Source organism: Felis catus, chromosome A3 (genome assembly GCF_018350175.1).
Source record: "Felis catus isolate Fca126 chromosome A3, F.catus_Fca126_mat1.0, whole genome shotgun sequence".
In the NCBI taxonomy this organism is placed as follows: Eukaryota; Metazoa; Chordata; class Mammalia; order Carnivora; family Felidae; genus Felis; species Felis catus.
This window is the reverse complement of record NC_058370.1, coordinates 61,142,105-61,152,881: the sequence shown is the minus strand read 5'-3', so window position 1 is coordinate 61,152,881 and position 10,777 is coordinate 61,142,105. Positions and strand designations below refer to the sequence as shown.

Genomic DNA, 10,777 nt, shown 5'->3' with positions numbered 1-10,777 from the left:
GAAATTTTATGTTTTAAGATGTTGCACCAAGTAGATGAAGATAGAAAAAAAAAACCTACATTATCTTCTGATTTCCAAAAATAAACACTGAAAACTTTATTGGAAAAAAAGAATCTCAAAAAACCCAAACCCCCAAATCAACCCAGCTGAGACTCTGAATGATACATATACTAATGGAAACTCCACACATCTCATTTCACTCACTGCTGGAGGACATTCTCCAAGTGTGACTAGAAAGAACATTTACACATAGGACAGAGGCATGTTTGAAACCTTTTATTGAACAGGCAATGCATTGTGCAATGGTTAAGGACACAGATGCCTTGTGGAAAAGTTTAAAAATTATTTTTGGAAACAGTCTATGAATTGATGAACCCGGCTATGTTCCTTCTGCTCCTTCTTAGAGAGACTGTCTTCAGGAAAACTGTTTAATAGCTGCTCTTGGAAACGGCATCCCTGTTTTACCAAAAATGTCATGCCTAATAGTAAACATTGAAAGAAGACAGGATCCACAGGCAAGACCACACCCGGAGACACAAGTTGACCTCAGGTGGAAGCACAGACACACGTTCTCCTGGAAGACCTTCCCTTTGTCCTTGCAGGAGCTTCCGACTAAGGCTTTCACTGCTCACTTCTGTTTTCTTCCTGCCAAGCCCTCTTTATCAAGGCAATTCTCAAAGACTCACATTCATACCTTTGGGCACAGGACCTTGTTCCTGGCCCTTTTCAATGGTGCTCTTGTTTTAGGGCACCTCTGGCCCAGGATTGTGGCTGTGTGTCTGTCTTTGTTGGCCTGGTTCCTTCCTCTTCCCCAGGCTCGCTCTCCCATAACCTGATAAAATCACTCTTCGGTTTCACAGTTTGTTTGCCTTGATTCACTGGCAGTTTTTAAGTAAGTGACCCATCAAGGTAGTGGACGTTCTTTAGCAGCAGGCTGTCAGCCTATTTTATAATTTGGGGCATGTCACTCCAAGCTTGAGATTTCTTTCTGGCAAGTTCCATCCAGGATGGCTGATCTGCACTGGCATAACTGGCTCTCTTCAGCTGATGCAATTCTTTCTCCGTCATCACTGCAGACTGAGCCGCTGGAAAGAAGACAAAACAAACAGAAACATGAGAAATGAGTTTGGATTTCCACTTAAGCCTCTTGCGTTTCTTTAAAATATACGTCAAGGTCTTAGCTGTGGTCTCAAACACAAAATCTATTAATGTGTAAACACGTAAAGAAGATTCAAGCATAGAATAATTTATGTAATAAAAAGACTTAAGAACGGTAGGCTCAAAATGGTTCCAGCAACACAGTGAGGTAAGAGAAACTTTCAGAATAAAACTGCAGAAACTCTGGAGATCAGTTTGCACAACAGTGCAAATATTCTTAACACTGCCAAACTGTATACTTAAAAATGGCTAGGATGGTAGATTTTGTTGTGTGTATTTTAAATCTATTAAATCTATTAAAAATAGATTTAAAAATACCGATGCGTAGCAGAGATGATTCTCAAAAACACTATGCTCGGTGAAAGAAAGCTACCTATAAAAGAACACATATTTTATGACTCTATTTATAAGAAATGTCCCCAAAGGCAAGTATATGGAGACAGAAAGTAGATTAGTGGTTACCTAGCCCTGGGGTTGGGAACGGTGAATGACTGTAAATGGGCATGAGTTTCTTTTTAGGGTGAGGGAAGTGTTCTAAAATTGGATTGTGATGGTTGTACAAGTCAGTAAATATACACTTATTGTCAATATACACTTGCTGAATTGTACACTGGAAATGGGTGAGTGTTATGACATGGAAGTGACATCTCAGCAAAAGCCATTTAAAAAATCAATGTGGCAAAGTAATTCAGAAAAGAAAACAAGAAAAGCAGGACCAGTTCTGGAAACATATTTCAAAGTAAAACCTTGGATTGTAAGTAACTTGTTCTGTGAGTGTCCCAAGTGTTCCACAAGATGAATAAACATTTCTGATAAATTTTAACTTGATAAACGAGTGATGTCTTGTAATATGAGTAGTTTGTGATGCCGAACATCACATAGTCACAACCGAGCCAATGGTTTTTGAAATTTGCTTTGATATATGAGTGCTTTGGATTACAAACATGTTCCCAGAACAAACTGTGCTCACAAAACAAGGTTTTACTGTATTTGGTACTGCTTGCAGGTTTCATACCCAAGTTCTGATGGGACAAGGAGATTCCTCTTTGCAGCCCCTCCTGGAGGCGAAGCTTTGTCCCCTGCCTCCGGTCCACAGTGGGTTTGGCAGGAGCAATCAGGAAAGACTTGCTGCGGACAAAGTCAGCTTGCTTCATGGGCTCCTATTAGGACACAAGAGAGACACCCTCTGTCTGGTCACCGACACTCCGAGAGGGGGCAAACATAACCAACAGCAGCGGGGCCACAGAACTTCTCTGCTGAGCTGAGTCATGCCACCGGTACTTTCTTGGCAGAGCTCTAATTTGTGCCCTTGCTGAGAGGAGCCTTTAGAATGTCAGACTCAGGCGAGTGTGGGGCCTTCTGCTACGCCCACACAGACGTCGTGGCTTCTGCCTTGTCCCCACACCTGGCCTCAGCCCTGCGTGTCGGATGGCAGGGATTCCATTTAAAAGTCATAATGAATTGTTTGGAAATAGTTTTGAAATTTTTATGACACCTGGTATGAACATGGATGCCCCAAATGGTTAGTATTCACTTTAGAAATTCCCTTAGTCTGCATGCAGGGTTTCAGGGCTGGGTACGATGGAGGTTTGGGTTCAAACAAAAGAAAACAGATGCTGTTGGAGGCTGGGGCTCATTTCCTCACATGGCTGAAACACGCTTATGGGTTTATCATGGTGGCTATTAGGGGGAATACAGAAGCTGAGGGTCTCGTCCTGCTTGTGAGCATAGATGCCTGGGGTTGAGAAAGCTGTTTCAGTGCAGAGTGTGAAGTGGAAACCCAGGTTCCAGCCCTGCAGCCCTACGTGAGGAACAAGAAGCCCCAGCAGGTGGCCAGCATAGCAGCAAAAGCAGGGCTTGTCCATTACCGTGCAACGAGCCGAGATGGAGCTGCTGACATGGTCACCACGCATCTTAGAAGTTATTTTAACCCCATTCCATTTCTCCAGATGCTGAGCTGTGTTGCCCAGGGGGCAGGGGGCAGCGAGCTGCCTAAGCGATCCACCCACTTCTAACAGTCCAGCTCACACCGAGGGCACCCATTAGCAATCGTCAGAGGCAAGGGTCTCTATAATGAACATGCAGAATGTGTGGGGTGCTGGGCCTCAGCTCTAGCTGGCTGGTCTCACCCTCTATCTATAGAGACAGAAAGCATTTGCTCTAGCACCTGGGTTCTCTCGGGCGCCTTGGCTTGCTTTCCTATTTCTGACTTCAGGGTACGGACCCCAGGCTTGTCTTCCTGGTTAGGGGGCTGGTTGGGGGTCCCTCGCCGTTTCTGCCGGGCAATGGTGATCCAGGGTGGTGCAGGCTGGCCCTCGGCTGCAGGAGGTGGACCCTTCTCTGTGGGTAAAGACACAAGATTATGCAAAACATCCCAGCCCTTGTCCAGTCTCACCTTTGGCTTCTCCCACACAGAGAACACTGCACAGAGGAGCTGGAGGCCAGGGTGTATGAGGGAGGAGGAGAGAGGGTCTGGGAAGCTTCTCTGGTGAGACCATTGCTTTTCTTCAGGGGACTTGGTTTTCTCACTTAAAGATGCATCAAAGAGATGATGCTCCTCTAGTCTGAGCCACAAAAAATTAAATGCAACTGCTCCTATATGCACATTTAAAAGTCACATTCCTCCCACAGGATACTTTCTGGAATGAGATAAAAATCAGTATATAAGTAAGATTTCTTTAATATAAGCCCGGCATTTTGGGCTAGTACATACTATGTGATTCCTGATTTTCTTGGAAGTTTTGTAGACACACTATTTATTATTATTATTATTATTATTATTATTATTATTTTAATTTTTTTTCAACATTTATTTATTTTTGGGATAGAGAGAGACAGAGCATGAACGGGGGAGGGGCAGAGAGAGAGGGAGACACAGAATCAGAAACAGGCTCCAGGCTCTGAGCCATCAGCCCAGAGCCTGACGCGGGGCTCGAACTCCCAGACCGCGAGATCGTGACCTGGCTGAAGTCGGACGCTTAACCGACTGCGCCACCCAGGTGCCCCTATTATTTTTTTAATTGTAAGCATAACCTTCCTTTTGTGGAGAGTGACACCAAAACTAGCCACAGTTGGTTTCCTTAGTGTTCTAGAGAGAACAGAAATAGTGACTTTGTTTATTAACAAAAATTTTTTAATGTTTCTTTATTTTTTTATTTTTGAGAGAGAAAGATAGAGTGTGAGCAGGGTAGGAGCAGAGAGAGAGGGAGAGAGAGAATCCAAGCAGGCTCTATACTGTCAGCACAGAGCCCAAAGCAGGGCTTGAACCCACAAATGTAAGAGCATGACCTGAGCCAAGATCAAGAGTCAGATGTTTAACTGACTGAGCCACCCAGGTGCCCCTAAAAAAATTTTTTTTAATGTTTATTTATTTTTTAGAGAGAGAAAGACAGAGTGTGAGTATGGGAGGGGTGCAGAGAGAGGGAGACACAAAATCTGAAGCAGGCTCCAGACTCTGAGCTGCCAGCACAGAGCATGATGCAGGGCTTGAACTCACAAACTGTGAGATCATGATCTGAACCAAAGTTGGATGCCTACCTGACTGAACCACCTAAGAGCCTCTATGAGTCCCTCTTTTTATCTCTGTATTTGCATATTTTCTTTGATGAAAATTTATTATCTTTATCCACAGAAAAAAGAAGCAAGCTTACACTCTTCAAGGAAATCTATGACTTAAACAGTGGCTTCTCACAGGCATATCAAAAGTACACCGAATCCAGGGTGTCTGGGTGGCTCAGCTGGTTAAGCAGCATCGGCTCAGGTCATGATCTCACAGTTTGTGAGTTCAAGTCCTCCATCGAGCTCTCTGCTGTTAGCACAGAGGCTGCTTTGGATCCACTGTCTCCTTCCCTCTGGACCCCTCCCCCGCTCATGTTCCCTCTCTCTCAAAAATAAATAAACATTAAAAAAAAAAGTACACCAAATCCAAAGGTTCCCCACAAGCCTGCCTTTCTGAATGTTTGCCTGCTACCTCAGAAAACAAAGACAGAAGTGTATCCCCAGATGCCTGGCCCCTGCCCGCTTTCCCTTCTACACAGTGCACCTTGGTCAGCAAGGTGAAGGCAGGGCCCATGTCGCAGCAATGCGTGCAGATATCTGTGATGACCTCTCGTTCTTGGTGGCTTGACATATACCACCCCTGGCTCTGACGTGATAGGATATTACTCTATTTGTTCTTGTTTCTGTCTCCGGTTTAACCTGCAGTCTTTCTCTCAGCTCCCCAGTCACCAAAGAGGGGCAGGGGACAGGAGCCCCCGCCCTGCAAGCTTCGGTCTCTCGTCAGAGTTGAGAAGGGCCTCTGGCTTCACATGCTGACCTCTTCCTGGACTGGACAGCCGGGAATGGCTTCCACTCTTCTCCTGGCCGCTCCCTGAAGCCTCCACCCTGCTGGTCCCCAGGGAGCCCTGCTCTATCTCTTTCATTCATCCCTTGCCCCTTCTTGCTTCTTCAGGCTCTCCCTGGCAGCTGACCTCTTCTCTGCTGCTTTGCAAAGTGCTTGGGTCTCCCACAGCTTGAAAAGAACTGTCTCCACTGAGCCTCATCATCCCCTTGAAGCCCGAGTCCTCTGTTCTCCTCCACCCTCCACCTCCAATGGCCTCTGTCTGTGTCTTCAGCTAATGCCTGACCCAGCCACAACATGAGCGCTGCTCTCTCCATCCACCCAACCACTGAACTGTAAATCCTGAGGTCTCCATGTTCTCTACCTGCTCTACCCCTCGTACTGATGGAACTGCGTTAACCTTGCCTGGGAGGCCTGTCCTCCTTGGGTGTCTCCCTCCTGTCCCGGGTCCTTGTCGGACTCTTGCTCCCAAACCTGGGAATTCCTCCTTGCTCCTGACCCTCAGCCTTCATTGCTCCTTCTTCAAAATGTTCTCTCTGTTCCACACTTGACTTCAAAACTCAGATTTGCTCAGACTACTTCTAAATGTACAATCATTTCTATTAGCCAGATCTCAACATTTCTGCTCTCCTCCTTCTCTTTCCCTTTGTCCTTCCTCCCTCCCTCCCTCCCTTTGGCATTTCCTATGTGCAAGGACTGTGCTAAATGCTAAGGTGGAAAAATAAGCAGCCAACTGTCCTGTTCTTTCAAAATCTCAAAATCTAGTGCGGGAAACTAAACACAAACAATCAACTATAGTGGAAATTGGAAGATGCTACAGTTTACCAAGTGCTGGGTGGATGAAGGGCCTAACACTGGTAGGTGGTGGGTGAGGTGCTGTCTGGGTTGGGACCTGGAGAAGGAACCTTCCAGAGGGGCACCGTAAGGCCTCCTAGGTGGAAGGGGCAGAAGGCAGAGCAGTAGGCAGGCTGGCTGAGAGGGGCTGATGGATCATGAAGGGACAGACTGAGAAGGGTCTTCTTGGCCTTTTTCCTGTCCGTAATGGGGAATCCTGGGGTTTGAACCAAGGGCACATTCTGAAGGCTGTGTGGAGAGGAAGTCAGACTGGGGAGGGATAGGAGGCTGTGAGGTGAGGAAGGAGGCTATGGCCACAGTCCAGGAGGTGATACGGATTAGACACCCTGTTCCAGAATCATCCCTACTTGCCCATGAAGGGCCTGCCCAGATGCTGCCTCCTCCATGAAGCCTACTCTGGTCAGCCTATCTGGTCAGCCTAGATGAATATGCTCTCCCTCTCCTAATCTGTCTTAAGAGATTTACCCCACTTCTTGGCTCACTGTCTGCTTCACTGATACATGCTTTCAGTCATTAGAACTTCTTATTTATTTAACAGACACACTCTGCAGACTATGCACCATGTAATGTCCTAATATTAGCTCATTTATGATGTTGTTTTACGTTTTATATCTCATCTGAAGAACCCAGTGATTGCCTAGCACACAGAAGGTGGTTCCATGTTTTACAGAAAGTCTGCATTTCTCTTACCTTAATCTCAATCTCTCATTCCAGGGAAACCTCATGGTCTTTCTAGACTTTTAACTTTTTTCTTTTATTTTTCAGAGACAGAGAGAGAGACAGAGAGAGAGTGTGCGCTAGTGAGCAGCAGGGGGCAGGGAGAGGGAAGGGCGGGGACAGACAGAGGATCTGAAGCTGGCTCCATGCCAACAGCACAGAGCCCGATGTGGGGGCTTGAACTCACGAACCATGAGATCATGACTTGAGCCAAAACCAAGAGTCAGACGCTTAACCGACTGAGCCACCCAGGTGCCCCTGGACTTTTAACTGGTTTCTTAAGAAGATTTCTTTCCACTTCTCCTTTGATATTTTCCTCACACTCAATGACAGTTGTGCCCTCCATTTGGTCCTGGCCAGAATGAGATGTGTGGTGGTGCCGTCCTCCCTGTTCTGTCCTGCACATGCTTGCTGCTCAGGAGCCTTTGCCACAGCACAGGCTGACTGGAGAGAGGGATTTTACTACAGGTTTAAACTCATTACCTCAGTCAACAGAATATTCTGAATAATTCTGTCAAGACTACAGATACACAGAGAGAAAATTTCCATCCCAAGTTTTAACCTAGAGGCTGAATGGCAGCTATGAAATGCCACAGTGGCCCCGCATCTCCCAGTGCTCTGGGTGGCTCTCCAGCCCCTCAGGTCTGTGTAGGGCAAGTGACACATGTGTCATTCTCACCACGAGGGTACAAGACAGCTCTGAGGAATTTCTATACCCTATTTGGGCCAAAAAAAAAAGTATTTAAAAACTCACTGGAAAAGGTTATACAGGGGCTATGTAGCAATCCTGGGGACCATGCGGATCAGGGGCCTAGAGCAAGGGCGCCTGGGTGGCTTAGTTGTTAAGCATCGGACTTGGGCTCAGGTCATGATCTCACAGTTCCTGAGTTCCAGCCCCACATTGGTGAGCTTGAGTCTTGCTTTGGGTGAGCCCTGCTTCTCTCTCTCTCTGTCCCTCTCTCTCTTGCTTGCCCCTCCTGTCTCCGACTCCCTTGCATCCTCTCTCTCTCTCAAACATAAAATAAAAAATAAAATAAAATGGAGGCCTACAGCAAGGCTGGGGGCCCTCCTAGACCAGGCTCAAGGCTGACAGCTCACTGGACCAGAGGCAAATCCTATTCTGTCCAGTTTGGTCATAGGAACTGCGGTCTTGTAAACAATGCAGCTAGGTTCGGCTTGGCAAGAGGTGGCTTTTCTTTCCTTACATGGAGAGCATGCTGGCAGATTTCTTTGCAAGCAAAGAAGGGTCACTGGCCTCGGCTTTGCCTGTCAGTGGGCAGCTGTACTTTGTGTGTGAGTGTGTACACCTGTGTCAGGCATTCATGGGCAGGCTCATGGGACAGAGTGAGCTCTGCACCCACGCCCTGCTGTGCCAGTGTGACATCAAACAACCTACAACAGCAGTGCCACCAAGCACTGGGCCAGGCGCATGGCTGAGATCTTTCAGCAACCATTTTTCTTCTTTGGTTCCTATTTCTTTTCCCTGAGTGGTGGCCTCTCCGTGTATTCGGTGCTCTCTCCTCACCCCTTCATTCCTTGTCATGTCAGGAATGCGAGTGGGCCAGAGGGACCCTGACGGCCTCCAGACCCTTTCACAGGACAGTTCAGGACCAGCCTCATGGGTGGAGGGCACAGGAATGGTGGGAGAAATTCCAGGCACTGGGAAGGAAGCTTCCTACCATGGTTCAGAGAGGCCCGGGATTCCACCTGGAGCCTCACAGAGCCCACATGGAAGTGCCTGTGCCAGGTGAGCGCAGGCAGAGCGGCTGGGTAAAGAGCTATTCTGCTCTGTGGCAGAAGACCCAGCTGCCCAGCTGGCCACTCTGGTCTGCACTCCCATTCCCTGCACATGGTGCCACCGCAGGGGCAAGGACTGTGGGGCGTGTGCTATACTCCACAAGGGGAGGGAGGGGAGAGGAATGAAGACACAGGTAATGTGCAGGATAAGGCAGGTTGCAGGTGCCAAGTATCTTACTGTGTGACCGCTCTACTGCATGAATATTCAGGGTCAAGGTTCAACCATAAAAAAAGCTTCTGAGATTAAACACGTTCAAAATGTCATTAATCCCAGGCTAATATAGATGTGGCAGCAGATTAAATAAAAGGAGCTGAAAACACTCCTTTGTTTACTCCTTTCTGCCTCAATACACAGACAACCTTAATCTTCTGGGGATTTGGCTAAAGGGCTCTGACATCTCAATTTCTCCTCCCCACTTGACAACAGGTTTTTAAGCAGTCGGGTGTGCCTGGGTTTGCAACCAACAGCCCAGGAGCGTTTCTCACGCACAGGAAACCACTGATTCATGTCTGTATCTGTGTGATCTCCTTTACAGAGAGTCTGAGAGAGATGGACTCCCCCAAACACGTCTCCCCTGGAAAGGAAGACAGCAAATTTGATCTGCTGTACAGCATATGTAGAGTAAAACTTCTGGAAGACACAACACTTTCGATGCAGGAAGCTGTAACAGCCACAACGCTTGCCCTAAATAACTTAATTTCACATGAGGGCAACTTTTGATCAGGAAAATTATTTTTGTTGCTGTTATTTTGAGGACATGATTCTGTCAAAGGGGGAGGCTATGAGAAGTTTATACATTAGATTTTCTCCAGATTCCTTCTTTCTTCTTAACACATTCTCCTTCTTCAAGGGTTTGGTTTAAAAAGTATATTTATTGTTCAAGCATTCATTTCCAAGAGGGTTTGTTCTTGTGGTTGGTTCAGTAGGCTGTGGTAATGAGGACTGCTTCCTCCTTGGGGCCAGGAAACAGAGCAGCTACTGATGTGGCCCTGGGGCCTCCATGTCTAAGATAAGGCCTCGGGCTAGCAAGGTGCTTTGGGGCAAATTCCAGAATCTTTCTGTGACTCAATTTCGGTGTCAAATGAGGAAAGGAGCAGTGTGTACCTCTCCTAATGTGACTGAAGACCGAAAGAGATCATGCGCTGTCTACACCTCCTTCGTGATGGTGAAGGTGTAATAAGATATAAGCCACGGAAGGCACTTAGCACAGTGCCTGGCATCTTGTAAGCTAAAGAGTGTGAGCTGCCCTCGCAAAGGGTGCTGTTGTTATTTTGTTGTTGTTAGTCCCACTTGAGAAGAGATGCAGACTTTGGTCAAATCCTAGCCAGGACATGGTGGAGACCAATGAGCCCTTTACCAATGTCCTCTCCCAGGATAAGAAAACAGAAGCAAGCACTGGGATGTCTCCCAGCCTTTAACTGGGCCAGGTGGCCGGGTTGACTCTTGGTTCCTGAGGACATGATCTGCGATAGTCCAAGCAGACTAACTCTTGATGCTCTGTGTGTCCTGGTCTCCTCATGAGCCACACCATCAGGGCAGGGGCCTCCTCCTAGCCATCTCTACATGTGCTGTGCCCCACATGGGCTGCGGGGGGTGGGAAGGCCAGCATGGTCTGAACAAGGCCATGGACGAGCCTGGCCCAAGTAACCCAGTGCCCACTGAAGCCACACTCTCTAGAATAGCACTCTGTTCCTCCCTGTAGACACTATGCCCTGTGGACAGCTGGCTAGCAGACAGGCCCTGATGCAGCTACACACTGTCCAAGATGGCAGCCCAATTTTCATCCATCTGCCTAGGAGCCTACCATATATATCACTCTGAAAATACCCCATCACACACAACTCTAAATACAATGGGGAAGAAAACCACACAGTTTCTGGACACATGTTTGGCATTTTAACCAAGCTATT

General features: G+C 47.3%; 1 protein-coding gene across 5 annotated transcripts in view; it reads right to left on the bottom strand.

The window, feature by feature from the left end:
* Nucleotides 1–261: 261 nt before the first annotated feature.
* Nucleotides 262–10,777, bottom strand: part of CRACDL (CRACD like) — a 139,713-nt gene continuing 129,197 nt past the window's right edge. For 4 of the 5 annotated variants that reach the window (XM_023251597.2, XM_023251596.2, XM_023251598.2 and 1 more), the window contains 3 exons: nt 3,326–3,498; nt 2,174–2,318; nt 262–1,085 (listed from right to left, as the gene is read on the bottom strand). In XM_023251597.2, coding sequence (XP_023107365.2) covers nt 943–1,085; nt 2,174–2,318; nt 3,326–3,498 — 461 coding nt within the window. In that variant the 3' untranslated portion in view covers nt 262–942. Of the gene's footprint in view, nt 1,086–2,173; nt 2,319–3,325; nt 3,499–3,535; nt 3,798–10,777 lie in introns of those variants that run through there. The other variant, XM_045054095.1, reaches the window with a different exon arrangement.